Below are 22,827 nucleotides of genomic sequence, written 5' to 3'. Positions count from 1 at the left end.
CTTGAAACATAACTTTGCTAGTTCACATGAATAATTTCCAGACTCTTTCAACCTTATTCAGGTTTTCACAGCGGGGGTGAGAACATATTCGCTGTGGGTTTCCTCTGTTATGCAAATCAGACCTTAATATACTCCATGAGACATGTCAGTGCTTTGCCTGGTGAATTATCCTTAAAAGCCGCTACTTTGCATTTTAGCCGCGCTCAAGTGAGACACACACCTCAAGCAGTCGTTGAGCATCAACATTGCTTGGATTTCCATGGAAACAAGTGGTAAGAAGATGACCCACCCCCAGGCTAGCGTTTTTGATAAGTAGAATTGTCAAATGAGGGAGAAGCATTTAGTCTAAGCTAGTGTATTAAAACGGAAAAAAAGAAGCAGTTAGCAAAATCAATAAAAACAAGCATATCTAATTTGATGAGATTAAAAATAGAAAGCAAAAGATAAAACCTTGAAGCCCAGAAATGTCTACTCCAGTGTCCAGTTCATGAAAAAAAAAAATCTGTGTAGTGGTTTAAACATTTGAGAGCATTTGTGTGACATTGAAGACTGAGACAGGGGAAACTTAAGGGGCAAATTTGTTTTGGAGTACTAACCAAGCAGCCAGCGTTAAAGAAGATGATGAAATGAAAATCCAACCACCAAAAAAAAACATTGTTAAAGTTTCTAAATCTCCACGGAAGCTACTAAACTAAAATGTGCCAATTCCACACTGTTATAGTATAGTTTATTTGCCTCAAATGTTCATACAACCAAAAGGAGGCTAATGTGGGCAGAAAATGTGTGGGTGCCACATCAGAAAATAAAAGACACTCCCATGAGCGTGTTTTATGTACTCCCCCAACTCTTGCACACACAGTTCTCAACAGAGTGAGGGCTGTGTGAGGACATACTGTGTTGTCATATTGTGTTTTTATGTCATTTAGTCTGCGCTGATCTATCGAGGGGAAAACGGACCCAGCGTCTCAGCGTGAAAGAGCTAGTTTCCTCCACCAGCATGCTCCCGAAACCTCACCAACCTTCCCACTACACTGAATAATGGTGAGCGGTCGTAAAAGGGGTCCAGGCCTTCGCCGGAGCCTCGGCAGAGCTCGCCCTCATCATCATCATCATCATCATCATCATCATCATCATCATCCTCTCCCCCGAGCTCCGAGCACGGGTCGTCCAAAAAGATATCATCGTCCAGGTCTTCCAAATCCTCCAACTCCTCCTCCACACCTCGAACCTCCCGCTGCGAGTCGGCCAGCTCGGTAATTTCGGAGGTGGAGGGGGTCGGGGATGGGGTGGGATCACTCATTCGTTCGCTCATGCATGCGTGGAAAATGGGGTTTCTGGTGCAGCCAGAGAACATGGGAACTGGGTTAGTACAGTCAGATAGAAAGCACACACTTGTTCAAACAAGAGGGGGCACCATATGGAGAGGGCCAGAGGAAAAAAACCTTCCTCCCTTTCAGCCAAAATCTGCTTTTGCTGTCTGTTGTGGTGGAGAGTGTATAGTGGAGACATAGATGACAGATGGGATAGTGTGAGACAAGCTGCAAAGGTGGTTAGAAGTATTTAACCACCTTTGCTTGGAGGGCTATACTTAAATGTGCCAGAACAAGAACATGATGATTGACAATCTGCAGGAAAAAGGTGTAAACTGCTGCTGTACCATAAGTATGGTGTATGTGTATTACTGTACATATACTGCACATATATCATATATAACATTTAATATTTTGATATGTGTATTATTCATACTTACACCTGTAATATACTCAATATTTGTATAACATAGCTATATATATATATATATATATATATATATATATTAATGTATTGTAATGTGTATTTTGTATTTATACTCTTAGTGTCATCAGTCAAATTAATTAATATCTTATTTTTATTTATTTAATTCCAATAGTTCTTTATCTGTTTTTCTAGTCTCTGTCTGTGCTGCTAGACTCTTATCATAAATATTAATTTAATTACTGATTTAATACACTACTCTAATTATAAGTAGCAAATACATACAAAAAACAATTAGCTGTGGACATTATGAGTGAATCCCCCATGTTATTATTATCAGCAATGAGTTATAGTGTAAAGCTTATATATAAATCAGCAGCTGTTGATCATAAAGTTTTGAGTGTGTGTCTCAACTAGTTAGCTTTACTAGTGTTCATCATACAAATGGCTGACAAACGTCAGTTGATTGATGATGTTTAATTTGCCTGGATAACAAAATGTCATTAGATGTGGTGCATATGGCTAGATATACTTGTATAAACACTAGTTCTAAATGAGCTGACAAACAGCATATTTCAAGTGGTTTTCAGATTGTTGCCTGATCATTTTCTACTTGTCTCGCAGGAGCTAAATGACATTAAAGGCTTTGATATGCAGAATATTATATAACTGGGGCATGTGACTGTGTGTAGGACCCATCTGCAAGAGCGAGAAAGAGAGAGCCTGAGAGAGCCACTGGGAGGCTGTGTGCCAAAGTGGGAGAGAAAGAAACAGCAGGCTTTGAGTAGGAGGACTAAAAAAAAATGTCGTTCTCAAATGTTCCACGGCCTGTTTTTCCCAGTAAAAAATGACAGGCCTGGAACCAACGAGCGTGTACTGATCATTTCCATTGATCGTCAAATCCATCCTTTGTGCTAAAGATGAAAGCTCATGTTCAGGAGAAATATGTTCACTCTGGCTACCAGAAAAAGAAGGACTTCATTCGTTAATAAAGCACATAGAAGTTGACAGTTGATACTGACAGCACAAGTTAAAACTTAACAGTTATGACAACATTTGGGGAATAAAAGTTCAATTACATTTATGTTATTGGTATAAGTTTGTGATCACTGTATGTTTATTGATAAATGATGCCCAGTGAGTGTTTCATAGGGAGAGATATGACGATAGTGATGCACCCACAGCGTAGCCTGGGAACACCAGACTTCACTATGTAGTAACAGAGACACCATAATGAAGTGAGCTGCTGACTACTTGAGGCTGGTGTCTCCGTCATTATGGTCTATCAGGTGACCACGTGCGCAACATGTGCCACTTACAGTCAACAGCTTCCCATTATCACGAACAGACAAATAAGACTAACACTGGGCAGCTGTCTGCTCGCTGCTGTTGACCTTTGAGTTGGCGTTAATAGTGTAAAGCTCTGTACGATCGCCTGTCTCTGCTGTTCACATACTGTTCTGGCCTGATAGTGTTGTTCAGTATTTACCTGCCCACCAGACGGAACCACGGGAAGCGGTCGTAAAAGGGGTCCCCTCCTGTCATCACATTCTCACTGTCCTCTGTGGTGGTGTTGGGCACGTCGGCAGCGCGGTCGTACATCTCTCTCATCAGATCGAGTCTCTGCCTGCAAGAAGGAGCAACAATCCCGCAGAGTCAATAGACTACAGAGGCACAGCATGGTGTTAATTAGAAATGTTCTTTTTTTAAATGTATCCCTCACATACGTGTTGTGGTTGTCGCCTTTTTCAATCGAGTCTACTGTATCTCAGAGACTTGCAGACATTTTTATTTGGTGGCAAAATTATTCAAGGGTGTTTCTACAGAATTAGTATTGTCTTTTGGCTACATGTCTGAAAAGTACATGCAGCATTTTGGCCTCAGTGTTTAAAAAGTGTTGTTATATAAAGATATGGTGGTGCACGTACCTTAATTTGTCTAATGTCCAGTAGTGTGTGGCTCCATTCTTCTGATCCTGCACCTCCACAGCCACAATGGTGCGTGGGAAGTGTCTCTTCTCTCTGTCTTTAGTCGCGTCTGGGGGCAACAGATCTTGAGGCAGGGGGGAGTAGAGAGTGTCTGTCAGCAGCACAAACTGGAACTGGACCTGCAGGGGCACAGAGATCATCGATAAGAGTCAGAGATCCGTATTGTAACGTCAATTTGGGGAATATAGTGTTTTAATGACGTTTAACATGTTGGACCTTCTTCTTGAGTTCCACACTGATAGCATTGGCCTCCTTGAGGAAGATGGCGTTGCCCCATAGCAGGTCACGGAGAGAGGTGAACTGGTAGCACCTCCACTTACGGAAGCCCCACACGGCCATCTCCCTTTCCCTCTCTGTCCATTGCACTGTGGGCCAAAAGGAAACATGATCATTTAGCAAGCTTACCAACAACAACTACACTATGTACGGTGTCTGTGTCCAATCATTTGCACTACCTTCCTCTTCTGGCTCCTCCTCTTCTTCAGTGGCTTCTGGGTAATAACGGTCCACTTGTTTCTGAAGAGCTTCCAGCTTGCTCTCATAATCCTACAGAAATGGTTAATGAAGACCCATGTCAAAATCACATCCCCCTACTGTATCAGCGATAATTAGAAAAATATGTCAATTGAATAAGTGAACTTAGCCATTAAAAATATGATTATACTGTAAATAAAGCATAGTTTGATGTTTGCTTGCTATACCTTTAATAATTAATGTCAGCAGCACATAAAGCTACACTCATTACTGCTGCTCATTACTGTACCAATCTTTGCTGCTCTAGAAGATTGTTGGCCTCCTCTCTCTCTTTGCGATACTGGTCCTCCAACTCCTGCAGCCTGAAGACATAAACACAAGTGAACAACGGGCATCTCGTTTGCTGTTCCTGTCTACAATCCTGTACTGTATGTCAGTGATTAGGCTCTATCTGTTATCTGTATTGCCTTTCTGGGAAGAATTAAGTCCACTGGCTCGCTATTTCCTCCAAAGTACCTCTGTTCCATCTCCTGTTTCATGTCAATGCCCTGTTTCTCCAGCAGCTCCCTCTGAGCGAAGGCCCAGTCCACGGGCTCGGCAGGTGTTTCGGCACATGGGGTCCTCTCCCTCTCTGCTCTGGCTTGCACGGGGTGGTTGAAGCGGAACACGTGGCTTTTACCCAGGATGATGCGGTTTCCTGTAGGGGTATTGGAACATCAGCATCACATACATGTTGCTACTAGTCATCATATAGATTGCGAGTTGATATCCAGACCTGATTTGAGGATTGTTGGCTCTGTCACTCTCTTTCCGTTGACATAGGTCTCAGCTCCTTCACAGGGCTCTAGGACAACAGCTGATCAGGAGAGATAGAGACCAATGTGAGACTTCCTGTCCTGTCTGTTAAGGGTCAATGATGGATTTTTTATGTCCATGTGGTTGAGTTAAATTTAAAGGGGTTAAAATTTGAAAATAAACACATGAATGCATTGTACACATTCGTTTTTTTTGTGGACTCAGTATAAAATGTATGCTTTTAATCAATTTTGAGAGAATATATTTTAGAAGATTCTGGCAAGGTGTAACCATAAAAACTTTGTACCAAATAATTAAACTTGCTTAAAAACACTAAATTCTCAATAAAAAAATTATAACTTTTTATATCAAATGAAGGTTGAAGTAATATAATTGTTCTAAATATTATATTTAATCTGGGGAATCATGTTAATCAGGAAACTCATTTTTTAAATGAAGTAATTATGTGTATACAGTAATACACTGTAGGTGGATAAAATATTTCATATTTATCATTCTTTTGTGGTTACACCATTTGACATTTTCAGGAGCATGTAGTCTTACTTTTGGTAAATGAAATAAAACCAACAAAAATACAAAATGTACATTTTAATAAACCTGATGCTGCTTTTAAAACTATTTTTTAAGATATTTTTGAATTGCTCATCTTGCCAACCCTTATTTATCACTGACCCAAATACAAGCCTGATAAAGCAAGATAAGGACAGCTCACTTTCTCCCGCTGGACCGGTGGAACTGGTAAAGGTGCAGTGCTCATCCTTTATGAAGTGTCCGCTGAGGACGATGTCCTGGCGACTGCTGGCGTCTACACGACCTACCCTAAAAACAATAGGTGAAACTGTGGTGTCACACCTCAAATAAAACTCTTTGCTTTGCCTCCTTTAAGTTAGTAATTCAGTGTGTATTTTTTATATTGTTAACATATCTAACCTGGTGATTCCATCTTTAATGTAGTACAGTAGGCACTCAGACATCAGAGGATCCTCGTTGAGGTTTACCAGATGAGGCGTCTGACAGAGAACAAGGAACAATTTACTGCCTGTTGAAATTTAGCGAGTAATTTACATCAATCATTTATTAGCCATATGTTATTTACAATATAACATATGCGCACACTGCAAATCACAGTGCTGAACAGCAATCTCTCTCAGGAAGAAACATCAAACGATCAGCGGTAGTTAAAACCATGCAGTCAAACTCGCTCCCCGCAGCTTCCCAGCATGACTGTTTAATGTAGTCTCAGTCTGATGTTATTGGGGCTGCAGGCAAACAGCCATAAACCACCGAAATGGGGGCACAACCATTATCTTTCCCCCCCATGTTTACACCCATTGCTGCCTTGAGCGCAGTGAGGGGAGTGTTTGAAGTGAGTATGAAGTAGATTTAAGATAACACTCGGAAAAAAGGGGGAAAAAAGCCCTCGTCAGATGTTGGCGAGGTTCCTGTTGAAACGAGACTCAGAGCAATCAGAGAAGGAGGCAGTTTTAAACACTTCAGAGCTACAAACCTCATTGGGGGAAAACAGACCGACTGTGTCAATAAACACAGGCTGGGGCTTTCTAGGACTATCGGAGGGCTTTGGGGTAAATAGACAAGCATTATAGTGATTCATTTGAATGGTGGGTATTAGATCATGGCGCATTTTTGGAAATGTCGCAATTTCCTACCTTCTTCGGGGAGAAAACACCAACTGTCCCACCGTCTTCTCGCATTGCTACGCCCATCTCTGCCAGCAAGGCTTCTCTGTGGATGAACATCAGATTCAGTGTCTTCATGTTAAAATGCGTCAATCATTAATAAAGTTTAGCTCAGTGTTCCACATGAATGAATGGAACACTAATTCAGTTTTAGCACCTTCATCTTGTTGGACGTTTTAAGATAAATAATTGTACAGAAGCAGGCTCATACTGTATGTTATAAAAAATATCAAACTCTACTACTGTACTAAGTAATCTTCAATGACTGCAAATGTCCTTTTTCTTAACATTATATTAGCATTCTTTGAGGATATTTGTCTGTTATGTCTCTCTGTGTTCATTAATTATTGTCTTTTTTTCATAAGCTGTTTTTACTTTTGTGCAGGCAGGACTCCTTTCTAAAAGAGAGAATATGTAATAATAATAATACAAAGGGCATATTGTAATATCTCACCTTTCCATTCTGATGGCTTCTGTTCGGCGAAGTTTCTCTTCCCAAGTCTCATTGAGTTCTGCAATGATTTTTTCTGTTTCCTGACATTTCAAACGACAGTGTTAAGACATGTAAACAGCCATCTGAAAGGTTAGGCCTAGTGATGTATTTCTTTTTAACATATCTCAAAAAAAGACCAAAATCTACAATGAACTATTCCTTCTAACCAGAACTGTTTGTGTAGCTGCCATTCCTCTATGGCATTAAGCTCCATTGTTGTCCAAACAATAAATACATCATTGAGCCACACGGTTGCACTGGGTGACATGTTCAGTCATTACATGAAGATGTACCTGGGCTCATAGTAAATGGGTCAATGACATTTTTTTGTATCCATGTGGTTTAGACAAATTGAATCCATTTGGAGAGAATATATTAGAGGATTATGTCTAAGTGGTGTAACCATAAACACTTTGTACCTGATATTTATACTTGCTATTACTATTTATTCTAACTTTTTATATTAAATAAAGGTAATGGAATACAATTGTTCTAAATATTAAACTTAATCTGGGGAGTCATGTAAATCAGGAACCATTTACATTTTTAAAAAATTAAGTGATTTTTTGTATAAGTACACTGAAATACACTGTAGGTGGATGAAATATGTAATGTTTATCATTCTTTGTGGTTACACCATTTGACATGGAGTATTCAGTCTTACTTTTGGTAAAAAATGGTGCAAATGTAATGTGATGTAATGTAATAATGAAACAAAACAAAACAAACAGGCTTCTAATGTGGACCCCCAGCTTGACAATAACAAAAATATAGAAAAATAGCCAATCTAATCCTTTACCTACTGAGAGGTCAGGAGTACAAATCATTCAAATTGATGGGCATAGGGAATATCTGATATGTGCATACAGTACAACGGCACCATGTCAAAGTGGGAGAGGAGTGGTACTGTATGTTATCCTGTGTTCACCTTCAGCCTCTCGATGGCCTCCTCGCTGCCTGGGCTGAACATGATGCGGTCGTGCAGACTGGCGATAGACCCGGCACGGCTGGACAAGGCCGAGAGAGACGGAGAGGGACTCATCCCCGTCATGGCATTGGTCACTGTGGAGAGATCATCCCTTTGATTCACAGCTTGGCCTTTATTGTTATTGTTCTTGTAATCGGATAGGTCTGTCAGGGTGGGAGGGGGCACTGGGGAGTGTACAGGAAGTGGGGGAGGTCGGGGGGGGGGGGGGTAATCGATAATAGAAGGAGTAAAGAAACGAGGAATTGCAGACAGATAAGGAAGAGGAAAAGGGAGAATAGAAAGAAGAGAAAAATGTAGCTTGAAACAAATCTAATTTAAAAAAGAGAGAAATTTGAAGTGCTGGCATACAAGCGAGGGCAACACCAGCGGGAAAAAGCCACGCGCAAAGAAGACCAACCAAAAAAAAGATGCAGCAAAGAGGCCGTCCAGCCATGACAAGGCACAAAGAAAATGCAACTAATATAGAAAAACCTCAAGCAAGAGTCAAATGCAGGGACAGCCAAAGACAGGAAAATGTTAAAGTTTCAGATAGAAAATCTAATATGAGAAAAGAATTATACCAAATCAAGCACCTTTTACAGCAATAATACAATGAGTCATCGTGTATGGAAAGTAAAATACGTAAGCAAGGCCGTCAAATGCAGAGACATAATGACTCATTTGTAATTCCTTCAGAGAACATTCAGGAAGTCTGAGCTGTCAATTTACATTATTACTCTATCTAAAAGCTGGTGAGATGCATTTAATGCTCAGTGTGCTTCTCTAAAAATAGCGATTTAGCAATTAACTGAAAGTAATCCATTTCTCTAGCAGAGAAGCAGACACAGTGTTAAGTTTATATGCATAGTCATTACAAAAAAAAAATAATAATAACTTATCAAGATAGTCTACAGTTTACATCCTGTCTTCTGTTGTTTGTTCACTGTTTTTTTTTCTTGGCATTGTTGTTGCACCTCAAAGGCCTCTGAGAGATCCTACAAAATAAAGAATATCAACCCTGCAGCTGCTGCTATGGCAACACAGAGCAATAAATTGGAAAATGTATCACACCCATCCGTCTGGACAGGCTGTTGCCTGCCAAGATGGATCACATAATATTGCCTTTGCAGTGCAGTTAATGAAGTCGTCTATTATGGAAAGACAGTAAAAATTCATGGCATTAAATGAGGTGACTACTTCATAGATGTAATATTATGCAAATGATTAAGCTCTCATCCTCAAATGACTGGAAAGGGTGCACCGTCATCATCGTCGCCTTATGTTTACTGAATGCTTTCTTTTACGGCTGCCAACAGGAGGGGATAGAGACAGACAGACAGACCCTGCCGGGGAACGGGAGGCTACAGTCTCTACATCGGGGGAAATTAAAGATCGGGATGAGACACATCTTTTGATGGCGCACATACATATGTTGTTGCATCGCAGTGAATTAAGCTTGCCTCAACAATGCCGCAGCTACGAAGCCAAAAACACAAATCTCTACAGCACCATGACATTGCATATATGGAGATATATAAATAGATAACAGCCAAAATGAAAAAAAAGCCTACATGCTGTTTGTAGTGCAACATTCATCTACTTGTGTTTCAGTAGATATCTTTTTAAACAATCTGATCAGTTTCTCATGACATTGTGGTGCTGCAGGGAACACACAAAAAAAAGCTATTATTTACTGTCACAATAAGCGCCAATGATGCTAAGCTGCCACAAGAGCGAAAGCAAGAGCCAGAAAACATACATTTCAAACCCTCTATCTCAGCACCAGACCCTCGAAACGCTGGGAGAAGAGAAGATAGAGCATGACACAAAGAGAGAGAGAGAGAGAGAGAAAGAGATGGTGTGATAACTTTAGATTCAAGTGATCATTTAAACGTTCACATATCGAGCTGTGTGGTCAACATAAATAAAATCAGTTTGTCTAGAATGCTCTCAGTACAGGATACACAGCTCTGCATGTGACTAATGGTGTCAATTAATCACTCACAGGTTCAGCCAAGACAATGATTATGAGACAGAAATGAATTTCAAGATAACTGTGAAGGTGCGTTCAGATACAAATGTTCAAGTGATTTAACAGTGCATCAGAATTCACGCCTCTTAAATTACAATTGAGGAGGGGGGTAATGTGATCCAGCCTGCTAGCTTAACAGAGGAAGTGGTTCATTCTGTCAGCATGGGTGTTGTCTCAGTTTTAAGGGGTAATGTGCTGATTTAATGCAGTACAAATGAAGGAGACAGTTCAAAAATTAATATTCAATATCAATGCTGCAGAGGCTAAAATCTCCAAAAACACTACATCCCCCCATAATGTATCTAAAAGGCATCTTTTCTGAAGACCCTCTGTGCCTGATAAATGTCCACTTCTATCAAACTCCACACCTCTAGTTTGTGATGCAGGCTCCCTGTTAGAAATCAGTAGTGTCCAAACCCAAGCTGAGATGACTCACTATGACATCACTATGACATCAGCATGGTCTATTTAAGACTTGTCCTTTTAACAGATGGAAACAGCTCCTTCCAGAGATACGTAAGACACTATACAGCTGTTTTCGCAGGCAAAACCCACTCTGATGTGTTGGTGGAGCCCTCTTTAACTTAATGCTGAAAGAATGACATGACAGAATAGGGGGTGGACTGTTATATGGTTAAATGAGTGTGAGGGCAGCAGTAGAGATGGCTTGTCATGCTAGCTCCAGAAGCTAATGCTTGTCACGCTTCCCACTACTGTTTTTTGCTACAACGTGGGAATAAGATGCAATCCCTCTGTAGTCTGAAGAGAATCTGCTTCTATTCATCACTGGCTCATGTCTTTCCATTACATTTTTTGAGGGCTGGCTCTTTGTTAGATGTTGTATCTGAATGCACCTTCACACACACGCAATGTTTGTGAGCATAATACGAGTGCAAGTGTGTTTGTGAGAGGAGCTGTGTGGGTTGAGGTGAGGCCGATCCTTGAGAATTATGTGCACACTTACAAAATGATCTGAAACCATTAGAAGCACTTTGAAATTGAATATAGAGATAATGCTAATGGTCTAATGGTCACATGGACCCAATAAATGAGTCCTTACTCTCAATGATGTCACCCAGACCCTGGGCGAAGAGGAGCTCTTTCAGACGAGACACCTCCTCCTTCAGTTCGCGCACCAACCGGTTGTTGGGGTCCTCGTTGATGACGGCGTTGCAGCGGATTTGTTTGGCGCGGTCTGCGTACCTGCCAGTAGGAATAAAGGGGACGAGGGTGAGGGAGGAGACGACGAGGCACATTCACAATCCCCCTGACATCATACACCCACGCAACTCTGCAGCTGTAACTTGTGAAGGGGTGCTTCAAAGCTGCATTAGTGTCCTATGTGGGAGGAGGTAGAAAATGTGTTTCTACCTGAGTGTGCTGAGGGTCTCGTCGTAGTTGATGTCTGCTGGACTCAGGGCGGCTACCATCGCAGTGCGAGAATTACCCCCTGACACAATGTAGAAAAAGAGCTAGATTAGAGCACTTTGGGCACATTTGGCAGAGAATTGATAGATTATTAGGCAAAGATTATCATGTCAAGCTCAGTTTAATAATGTTTATACCCAAATTTTCTCTCAGTAGCCAAGTCAAGACTGAATCTCTGTAGGGAATGAAGCTTTCTACTTTCTTCTTCTTTTTATTCTGTGTGATTAGTAGAAAAACACAATTCAAATCAATGTATTCATCTGCATTTAGTTCAGAGAAATAATGCATAGAAAATATTAAGAATAAGAATTCAAATAATTTACCTTATTTGGTCCAGAGTCCTAAAATAAAGCAGACAGCAAAATTAACACATATATCCAACATTAAAGCTGCTTTATCTTACAATGAACATCATGCAGATAGAAGTCTTACCACCTCTGCCAAAGCGGAGATGACTTTCCCCAACGTGGTTAGAGATTTGTTGATATTTGCTCCTTCCTGTGACACAGCCAGGCAGAGAAGGAGGTTTGCATTGAGAGTAAAAACACACACAAATCAATTGCTTTAATGTATATTTAGCCATATCGATTGTTTCCCACACGCAGGCGAGTAAATGAGTTTACAGTGCTGTGATAGAGGACAAGTGTTTTCACCTTAAGCCTTGTCCCTTTGGCTCCAGTAGAATCTGCCCTCTCACTGCCAGCCAGATCCACCAAACTTATTTTGCTAACCTGTAACAGACAGTTAGATAGATTCCAATGAATAAAATACAAACAAGCTACCTTCCATTTATTGTTATTCCATTGAGAGAGTATTTCCACAATGTTATATTATCAGTATGACCTTCAAGTAATCAATGGTTTCCTAATTACGACAAGCTTAAATCAGTGTCATCAATCACCTAACTGATAAGCAGAGACAACAGCTCAATGTTAAATGAGTTTAATCATGTTGTGATTAAAAAAGAACAACTCTACCTTCTCAGTGGTGTTATCAGTCTCTGTATCGAGGCGCTTCTGAGTGAATATGATGTTAAAGACGGCGTGTGAGCGACTGCTTGTTTCATTCATGTTGGTGGCAGCCACAGTCCTGTAGAGAGAGTACATTCATCTGTCAGTTTGTTTGCTTTGTGTTTATCCAACAAGCAAAAATACATGTTTTTGTGTTTTTTTAGACCAATAAATACAAAGATCCAAAGAGGAAAAAGCTAGAATATAAATGATTCAATAAGTCTATGGAGGGTTTCGTCACCTGGCCTTGTTGCCAGAGTCCATTAGGTCCTGGATGTCGTTGTAGGAGGTGACAGCCAGCTTGGACAGGTCCTCCACATAAGGTCCCATCAGAGGATGCTCTCGCACACGCAGGTGACCTTTGTTTTTGGGGTTCAGCAAGTCTCGCACTCGCTCACAGTAGATTTCCATGTAGCTTACCTGTTCAGTTACATAAGATGAGTTTAAGCATTTTGAACAGGCGTCAGGTTCGGGTACACTGTATATACAGGAGGGGTATCACACTTACCTCCACCGAGTAAGACATGCTGTTGTCTGTATTGTCGTTGATTTTGGTGAAAAGATCTTCACACAGCTGGAAGGAGGAGGATAAGAACATTAATATACATTTTTTTTGTTACATCTGAGAAATTCAGAGTCAGCGCTGAGCAGGTGATCGTGTTTGTACCAGGGGGATGATTCCTTGTTGATCTTTGACGTCCTGTTTTCCCATCATGGTGTAGGACTTGCCAGCGCCCGTCTGGCCGTAAGCAAAGATGCAGACGTTGTAGCCTTCAAAGGCGTGAAGTAACATTTCTTCTCCGATGTCTTTGTACACTAGCATCTGAGAGGCATAATTGACATCCGCTGGCTGTGGAGATAAGACGATAAGAGATCAATAATTAGCTATTTAAATATTTAGATTTTCTCATAAACCTGACAAACATGACACAATAATTGTCTGTGTGTTTGTGTTTGTGTGTGTGTGTGTGTGTGTGGCTTTGTTGGGGTGTCTGTAAAACATTTGCTCTGCGTGGGGTGCAGAGAGAGTTACCGTGGTGTGCGACCAGTAGGAGTAATCAAAGTTGAAGCTCTTGTTGTCTTTGGCCTGCTTGGGGTTGATGATGGCTGAAAGACAGGACAAGGAACACGGGTCAGAGGGAGTGTGAGTGCCGTCCACACGAAACTGTATCTGAACTGGGTCGGTGTCATGTTGTGCTAATAGAGCTGGAAAGGCTTTAGTCACTTCTTCTTTCTGTACCAGTAGTGATCTTTAATGTTTGGGATGCTGCGCTTATGCAAACAACAAAGGAACAGATGTTTTGGGACAAGGAACCTTCAGGCATTTTTAGGAAGGAAGGTAAACACTTGCAAATGTATGTGAGCATCTGAGTAAGTAGGGAATAGTACGCACAACCAAAAGCAAGATCAAACCTCTTCTGTACAACCATGCAGGTGTTTCTGTGAGGCTGTTATTCATCACACCATAAAAAAAAAGTTGGATTAAAAAGGGGTAACTTTTCTTATTCTTACTTCCTGTTTCCAAATGAACAGTTTGGCCTGATGGTGGAGCCAGAAGTAAAACACTGTGTGGTTACCTACCAGCTTTCTCTTGTTCACCAGCCATTTTAGGACAGCTCAGACTGAATCAGGCTCAGAGTCAACTCACGTTTCAGCAGTCTAAGCGTGACACAAACATCAGCTGGTCTTTGTCAGCCCTCCAACATATTCTGCCACTGTGAATCTTATAACAGTCATTTTTTTCCAGGCTGTCAGAGATACAGACTTATATCATTTCAAGTCATTTGGTTTATTTCACACAGACCAAAATGAGTCAAATCTACCACCTGCCATTCAAATTTTCTATTCAATACCTTTTCTCATTACCCAAAGGAAGCCCTAGTCTTACCAATAATAGTCTGGTCTCCAAGATGAACAATGATGACTCAAGCAAATCTTCATAGTTAAATTAAGATGCCTGATCAACTCATTTCCTACTGATATCTAGCCTAACTTAATATAAGATACATCTGCTGCATGACCCTTTACAAACCAAACAGAGGTACTCTTTGGCTTTATGGTGATGACACACATCTTTCTCTGGTTCACTTCATCTATTAGTTATATTACCCCCATTTTAGTCTATGGCTCTCGCTCAGGCCTTTTAGTGAAGTGTAGCTCATAGGTCTGCAGCTAGAAAAACTATGCCTGAACATGTACCTGGAAAGCTTTGCACTTCTACACAGTATCATAATAGATTCTTTCAAAATAATGCCTCTTTGATATACAAAATTTAATTTTGTAACTTTTTTTTTCTTGTCCAGTGGTTTCATTTCTCAAATAATGCATTTGATAGAACAACAGACAAAATTAATGTGATCTAACAATGGACAATTGAACCAGAGGAATAATTAATATTGACTAAAAATACACATGCAGCAAGATTAATTAAAATTTAATAGAAAAATGTTTCCACATAAAACAACCTGTGTGATGTGATGATATGGCCTAGGTTTATATTCATTCTCATATTGTTGATACATTTTATTATTGAAACTGTTACTAAATTAAAGGCAAAATATTGGATGCCTAACTTCAGCTGACTATTAGTCATTCCATCTAATACTTCTCGGTTCTCATGCAGAGGGCTGAAGCAAACCCAAATATCAGTGTGGTCCAAGTTCTACTGTAAATATTGCGACTGGGTGAGTGACATCAGGTTCACCTGGTGGCTCATCCATAGAAGAACAACATTACTCTTGTGGTCTGATGATAACAGCTATGAAAATGCTTCCTTCCTGCTCCCAGAGCTCCAGACATTTTCTCTGCTAATGTAGATGTGGTCGATAATAGAAGAAAAGGCCCAGGGCTAAGTAGTTTCTCAAGTAAGCGTACACACTGTTATTTGCTCATTACGCTGCTGCTGTGTTTCCATTTATGAAATGTAGGCCAGTGTGGCTGTCCTGGGTTTAGGGTTTCAGGACCCATTCCTCACCATGACAAAGAGATGAGGCCATGTTTACTGGCTATGATGTGTCCAGGTACTCTGGAACATGGCCAAATACTGTATGAACACGGACTCATTGCAGTTTACGCACAGTACTCTCTCTTCTATTTACAGAATACAAAAGTAGTGTGTTGAATGCTTGTAACTGTCATAAAATATGTGAGGTTTGCCACTAACCACAATAGCAACTGCTAATTTCCCTGCAACTGTGCACTTAATTTGCCTCCTTCCACAAATGTTTTCTTTACAGTAAATGTTATGACTTCACACATCATTAGAAATTCTGGTTACACCTATTTAGAACTGGAGAGACAACTAGCATTAATGAAACAATAGTCAATCAATTCAGTGTTAGCGTTTACCCTTGTTAGCTTTCTCAGTGAAGTCTGGTGTTGTTGCTCATTACAAAACCAGCTTGACCTGAAAATGAACTAATACAATTTACACAAAAAATGACTAAATAATATGTTCGAGGATTTGAACCTGTTGTACATGATCCCTTTCTAAAGATAGTGCATTTTGTGTGTAACTCTGCTAGCAATTAGCTAACAATGACTTGTAAGAAGCAACAAACAACAATGTATTTATAATATGTGGTATTAACATGCTAACCCTTATAGCATGGAAATAAATGGCCATTTAAGACTCTCTCTAATACAGTCAAATATTGCATGAAAGCCTCAAGCTGCCATGTGGTGAAAACAGGGAAGCAATTTATTAGCTTTTATAGCGAATAAAGCTGATCTGGTTCTTCAAATCTGGAGTCACCACACAGAAAAAACCCCATCAAATAAATCTAATTTAGAAAGAACTATACAAAACCTCTCAAATGACAAATATATCAAGATCAAGACTACTACCCAGAAGCACACACTCTCTACAGTAAGACATCCCCTCTGTGCTCACTCATTTGCTGATTGTGTTTCTGTGATTCATACAAGACCGGAAAGAAAAGCGCCTTGCATTCAGATAAAGTAATTACTTCAGAGTGGCAGTGATTGGCAGCGTGTATGAGGGTTAGAGTGAGACACGGGGCAGTGCTGGATATTGAAATTACACTCAGCAACTGGTGTGACGTTGATGGTGCTCAGCGCTCGCCTGTCATAGAGTAATCTCCACCTGAGGCCGGTTTTAGCAGCGTTTCACGCCCACAGGCCACGTCTCCAATTTTCATCATGCTCCCTTTTTTACTACCTGTCTTCCCCCTTTTATGATGGAAATGCTTGTTAATTGCGAGGTGTTGAGTTTATGGATGACGCCAGGTCTGGAAGTCATGTCGCGGGGGGCAAACATAATTAAACAGTGTACAACAGTGCTCACGTAACTCTTGAACAGAGGTGGTCGGGTGTGCACGCACGTACACACATACTTTTATTAACACGTACTGATTTCTACTAATGAGTTTAATTGTATACCCCTGATATAGACTCATTTTTACAGCACGCAAATTAGTTTCTCAGATAGAGAGAAAACAAGGAGGAAGAAAAAACAGCAGCATGTTAAAACTGTACTGAATTGCTTGTGCAGGGAATAATTACTTTGAAAGAATCGCCCCAAATGAATAAGAAGTAGGTAGCGAACAACAGCAGTGGAACAATGGGAAAGGCTCTATTTTTAAGAGCCAACAACCCAAAATCTTCTAAAACACAGAAAACACTGAATACATACACAATATGAACACAAAATTATGATCCATCCCAACAACCATCCACCAATAGATTTAATTACACAAAAATAACAATAAATAAATGGAAACTTGTTGTAAATGAATGAACTACTTAATTGTAAACAGACACAAAAGACCTATTTCTTTGACATGATGATTTATATAGTGTGTAGTCTGTTCTAATGTAACTTATTATATGCTACATTAACCTTGATTCAGAATAACTGCTTATTAATTAGCCATTAGTTCCTGGTTTGTTCCTTACTTGCTCTGTCCTCAACTAGTCAAATGCTATCCAAATTGTTTCTATAGGTTTCTATGCTATTTAGTTATTGCTGAATAATTATATCTATAACAGTGAGTTATACAGTATAATATATTTATAATCACATTAACATTATGTAACTTACTGTAAAGGGATAGTTCCAACTTGACTTTAAAGATCTATATTGTCTTGCACTTTTTGAATATCAACTTTTTAGAGCAATGTGTGACTTTATATCAGTAGTAGGTTATTTTGAATCCAAAAATGTAGTTGTGGAGTTCACCAGGTGTGATGTTTATTATACACACTTTGCTGGGGGGCAAAACGTCACCCCCGTTTGTCACTATCATTGTCATCGACACCCACACCTCACATCGTGTATTCTAATTATAGTGGTGATTATCGGCTGTAGCTGTTACACTATCATATGTTTCTGCATCCTATTATGACACCACTCCATGTTTGTCTTTGTCATAGCTGCTGGGTCTTCATAATTGTGACTGAGTGATGCTGGTCCGACTGTCACGGGTGACCTGCCCCAGTCAATAGGAGAGGAAATGTGGCTGTGTCAGCAGGTCTGGCAGAGGGGATGTGAACCCACTGACAGAGACTGGAGGGGAGCCACATAGATGCTATATTCAGCTCTGGGTTTACATGTAGGTGGTATGTTGTCTGCTGCTTTAGGTCGGATTTGGAGCCAGGTTTATAAATAACGTGAAACCTAACAGGCTCTTTACCTGTCAGAGCTGTGCAATATTATTCTAATCAGATCTTTATGTAAAATTAAAACAACGGCATAAATCCATTCAGTTCAACCTAAAAAGGTAGATATTTGTACATATGTATTTACAAGGGTGTGTCTGTATTCAAACACAGAATTTACCACAACAGCATAATATCCCACATACAATTTGCTACTATGGAGAGATATAAATATTTATCTTACTGCACTAGATATTATTAAGTGTTTTAAATGGGATGCACAGAAATATTTGGAGTCAGTCCAGTAGTGACATTTCTTCTCTCTAACTTATCCAGAAAAGTATTTGCAGCCAGAAGCCCTTTAAAGAGAGGCCCATCTTTCCTTCAGGTCTGTCCCCTGCATCTTAATTAAGGCTGGCGTGGGAGGGGAGATCTCTCAAACAACAAGATTACTGCCATTCTCTTGCTTTGTGGGAACTGGGCTATTGACTGACGCATGGGTGTCAGAGAGCACAAAGCGCAGGGTGAGACGCGCGCACACACACACACACACACACACACACACACACACACACACACAAACCCCAAGAACATTTTCTTCTTCCTTTCCTCAGCCCAGACTACAAAAAAGACAAGGGGGCATTTATACCCTGCCTCTGTGCCTCCTCCAGACACTGCAACCAATGGGCTTTTTCATGCCATCAGTCAGCTCACATCCTCCGGTCCACATCCAGAGCCATTGACTCAAAGCTGAAGAGAACAATCTGCTCTGCTGAAAGACCTGCAGTCTCACTGAAAGAGAGCTTTGTGCTTTTGATCAACATGATGTTTTCTAGTATGGATAACATGATGTTAAACTCGCTTTCATTTCTGAATTTTAAGCAAGATTGATTGAATGGATTTGAGACTAAAATCTGTTCATTCAGACTGAGTTCTGTTTGTAAAACAGCCAGTGCAAGGGTTTCCACTTAGTATGTCAGTAACAAATGTTCACTGCAATTTCTATTAGCTTAGTGTATGATTTTCTCATCCCTGAAGCTTCATTTATGCATGCATTCAGGTCTGATGAGATATTTAACTTGATATTTGATGAATTAGCTATCTCTGATATGACTATAATCAGAAGCAGTAAAAAAAAAAAAAAAAAACATTTTTTTTGCAGCTAATTTCTGCTCGTCATCTTTTTAACAAAAAAATACTCTAGTGTAAATGTTTATACAATGCCCGCAGTGCTTTAATAGCCTGATTAATGTTGTAAACTGTTGCACGAGCCCCTGTACAGCTTGTACTGAAAATCAACATTATCTAAGAATATATATAAGACAGTATTTAAGAATAGGGTAGTGAGTATTGCCATGAATAATCAGTAAGTGATCTAGTCAAATGAGCATATAGTAAATAATAAGGAAACACCATAATGATTATTGATAGTCATGTCAGGTGTACCCAGATAACTGTCACGATTAAAAAACACAAACTGGCGTTGTGTGATTAGACATTAAAGTCACAGATAAATGCTAACAGGATGTCTCCAAGGACATTTCACTGGTAGGCGCTGGTATGTAAATATATTCCCAGTGGATTACAGTCCCTCTGATCTAAGTTTACCCTGTTAAAGGGACAATGCAGCAAAACACTCATTGTCCACTGCTGGAGAAACAGAGGAAGGAGCTCCGTGCCAAAGCAGTGACACCACGCTTTCTGTAGGTGTCAACACATTTTAATCACCAGCATGCTGTGAAAACCTTATGGAAGAAAAAACTGAACATTCCATAATAAGAGTTTGCGAGATTCTAAGTGTTTACATTTTAGTTTAGTGGGGAACTTCATCACAAAATCCGACAAATCACAGTTAAAAAAAAAAAAGAGGGTCCAAATAAGCCACCCAGCTTGTTGTCTAGTCACCCATGACACGAGGAAGGAGGGGGGAGATGGCTAAATTAGGCCGAACGGTAAATATTTTAGGAAGCCTCATGCATTATTGATGAATGGCTTTACCTTGCTAAGCAGACTACATATCGAGTGTCTTTCCAGTCTCCTCTCGAGCAGAGGCCTGGCTGTGCAACAACGCATAACCCAAGGAATGTGAGGCGCTCTGGAGCACAATACATGCTTAAAAACTAAACAACATATGGCACAATAACAAATAAAGTATGTTTCTATGGATTATTTCATGCAGACAGAATACATGTTTCTTTTAAATGCATCTGCCAATATTGCAATTGTGACAGATTTGAATTGACAGGTGAATTATAAAATGTTGAATAAGGAGCCTTTTTTAAATCTGGCTAAATCTATCCAAATAAATGAATAACAGACCGTGTCCTAAATAAATATGAGGTCAGATTTGTTGGAGATTATGTCACCTACTGTATGCCGTTCTAGCAGGTGATTTCAGTATGATAACTCATCTATTTCGAGCTCTATTTAGTAATAGAAAAACATCAACCTTGCAGTAATAAAAACCTTGTAGACGTGGTGAATAGTTCTCTCAGATAGATCTAACTTAGCTCTTATTTTCATAACCTGCCACTGAAATAAAAGCTGATAAATACATGTTCAGTGAATGCCACGTGTCTTACAATGGGCTTTGCTTTTTCACCAGGTATTTGCACAGTCACACATGGAGGTCCGAGGTCAAGATCAGCAACAGAACAGCTGGAAAAGCTGGAACCTGTGCACTCCAGCTGCAGAACACTTCCCCACCTCTTACACCTGACAGCCAACAGCGGGTAGCAGCTAACAATCAACTACTTTACTGTTGCTGCCTGTGTCACATGTAGCTATTCATTTCAAACAAATTACATTTAATTCTGAATTTAAATAATGACAACAATTGTCTTGACAAATTGATTAGTCATTTGGTCTAAAAAATGTCTGAAAATGTTTTTAAACATTTCAAGCACTGTTTCCCAAACCCCAAGATGCAACCTCAAATGTCTTATTTTGATAGTACAAATTCCAAAGATATTTAATTTGCTATCACAGAAGACTAAATATACCATAAAATATTCACATTTGAGAAGCTGGAATCTGGGAATGCATTTTATTTTTTGGCAAGTTGGTGATTAATTTTCTGTCAATCAACTAATCAATTAATTGACTAATGATTGCAGCTCTACCCAACATGTATACTGAAGGTGACATCTATGAGTAATGAAGTTATGGTTTGAGTACTCACTGGTGGTGTTTCCAGTCATCTGAATGATGCATTTGCTCTCTTTTCCAATCTCCCTTGAATTGAAGGGGCGGACACGCACCGCCACCTTCACAGAGGCCCCTGCCATGGTGCTGTCTTCCTAGCACCTTGGGGTGCCTTAGTCTGGTGCCCAGGTGTTAGGCCTGCAGGTCAGTGGAAAGAAGTAGACAGTGAATCCTAATTAATATAATTCCCAGTTTTATTAGTAGATATGAATTTGCACACAAATGACATGCAACAACATCTTTATTGGCATCTGCTATATCATGTTATGTTATGTTATGTTATGTTATGTTAAGTGATGTTATGCTTTGTTATGTTATGGTGCATAACTGATGTCTAATTTTAACTTTCAGATGAATTTGTATCAAAAAAAAATTGTGAGTGCAGAATATTACACCTTATGGTTGATGTGTTCAGCACAATAGAAGAGGGCAGGGCTATGAGGCTGTAACATGAAAAGACCATGCATGGTCAGCTACAGCCGAGGGAGATGGATAATAAAGCTAGCAGTAACAAAAGAAGTGCAGCAGCAGCTAAATGTCAGGCTATTTCCCTGGATTACAATGGCACTGAAACCAGCCACAAATCCAGGGTCTGGCTCCATTCAGCTGCTCGGTTTTCATGAACAGACCCCGTCATGCTGTCTCCTAAAAGACTAAATATGAACATTAAATCAATGCTGCCACCAAACAGTTTTAGTGTGCAGTGTTGCCATCATGGGTGTGATCGAGAACCACCATGACTCATCATCTGTGCCTATCAAATTAGATTAATGTACTGTTTTAATCAATAAACTCAAAAAACAGGATTTTTATTATACAACGTCACTGCTGCGGATGTTATCGTAACTATCATAGTTTACAGGCTGTAGGAGGAAGTGACATTTCCATAACTTCACCAACACCCCAAATTTGGGATAGTGTTTGGAATTGCGTCGACATTCACAGTATGTTTCTGCGCTTTGTGACTCAAGTGTCTGTCATCGTCACTGAGTGTTGAAAATTTGCTGTGTCACCATGCTTCCTGACACATCCTCTGAAGCTGGCACTTTAACACATTCATTTGTGAATCAGGTTCGTTTGTGAAATGTATGCAGGTAACACTGTGCAATAAGAAAAACAATGCGTCATGCTTTTTTTCTTTTAAGGTGTAGCCATAGTGTAGGTTATACTGCAGACAGATAAATGATCAATCAATAAAACAGACTGATTATCATTGTTTAGACATCTGGTTCAATATTGTTTTGATATATGAAATGAAGGGATGACGATGGCGTTCACATCCTTAAAACATATCTTATGTTCAATAGAATATCTTATAAAGAAATAATACTTTTATCACACTTCTGAAAATTCTAAATCTGTTTT

The 22,827-nt window shown here is 39.8% G+C and overlaps 1 protein-coding gene across 3 annotated transcripts in view; it reads right to left on the bottom strand.

The window, feature by feature from the left end:
* Positions 1 to 21,545, bottom strand: part of kif1aa (kinesin family member 1Aa) — a 34,882-nt gene extending 13,337 nt beyond the window's left edge. For 2 of the 3 annotated variants that reach the window (XM_053322809.1, XM_053322810.1), the window contains exons 1-24: positions 21,440 to 21,545; positions 13,673 to 13,746; positions 13,307 to 13,489; positions 13,148 to 13,213; positions 12,881 to 13,059; positions 12,607 to 12,718; positions 12,283 to 12,360; positions 12,062 to 12,127; positions 11,953 to 11,970; positions 11,767 to 11,845; positions 11,573 to 11,651; positions 11,262 to 11,404; positions 8,131 to 8,264; positions 7,164 to 7,243; positions 6,680 to 6,755; positions 5,943 to 6,022; positions 5,725 to 5,831; positions 4,972 to 5,052; positions 4,713 to 4,893; positions 4,486 to 4,558; positions 4,178 to 4,268; positions 3,939 to 4,087; positions 3,663 to 3,841; positions 3,224 to 3,361 (exon numbers count right to left, since the gene is read on the bottom strand). In XM_053322809.1, the coding sequence (XP_053178784.1) occupies positions 3,224 to 3,361; positions 3,663 to 3,841; positions 3,939 to 4,087; positions 4,178 to 4,268; positions 4,486 to 4,558; positions 4,713 to 4,893; positions 4,972 to 5,052; positions 5,725 to 5,831; positions 5,943 to 6,022; positions 6,680 to 6,755; positions 7,164 to 7,243; positions 8,131 to 8,264; positions 11,262 to 11,404; positions 11,573 to 11,651; positions 11,767 to 11,845; positions 11,953 to 11,970; positions 12,062 to 12,127; positions 12,283 to 12,360; positions 12,607 to 12,718; positions 12,881 to 13,059; positions 13,148 to 13,213; positions 13,307 to 13,489; positions 13,673 to 13,746; positions 21,440 to 21,545 (2,552 nt within the window). Of the gene's footprint in view, positions 1 to 1,019; positions 1,359 to 3,223; positions 3,362 to 3,662; positions 3,842 to 3,938; positions 4,088 to 4,177; positions 4,269 to 4,485; positions 4,559 to 4,712; positions 4,894 to 4,971; positions 5,053 to 5,724; positions 5,832 to 5,942; positions 6,023 to 6,679; positions 6,756 to 7,163; positions 7,244 to 8,130; positions 8,265 to 11,261; positions 11,405 to 11,572; positions 11,652 to 11,766; positions 11,846 to 11,952; positions 11,971 to 12,061; positions 12,128 to 12,282; positions 12,361 to 12,606; positions 12,719 to 12,880; positions 13,060 to 13,147; positions 13,214 to 13,306; positions 13,490 to 13,672; positions 13,747 to 21,439 lie in introns of all 3 variants that reach the window. The other variant, XM_053322811.1, reaches the window with a different exon arrangement.
* Between the last annotated feature and the right edge of the window lie 1,282 nt (positions 21,546 to 22,827).

This window comes from Scomber japonicus, chromosome 7 (assembly GCF_027409825.1).
Source record: "Scomber japonicus isolate fScoJap1 chromosome 7, fScoJap1.pri, whole genome shotgun sequence".
Classification (NCBI taxonomy): domain Eukaryota; kingdom Metazoa; phylum Chordata; class Actinopteri; order Scombriformes; family Scombridae; genus Scomber; species Scomber japonicus.
Note: the sequence above shows the minus strand (reverse complement) of the source record. Positions and strands in the feature narration are given on the sequence as shown.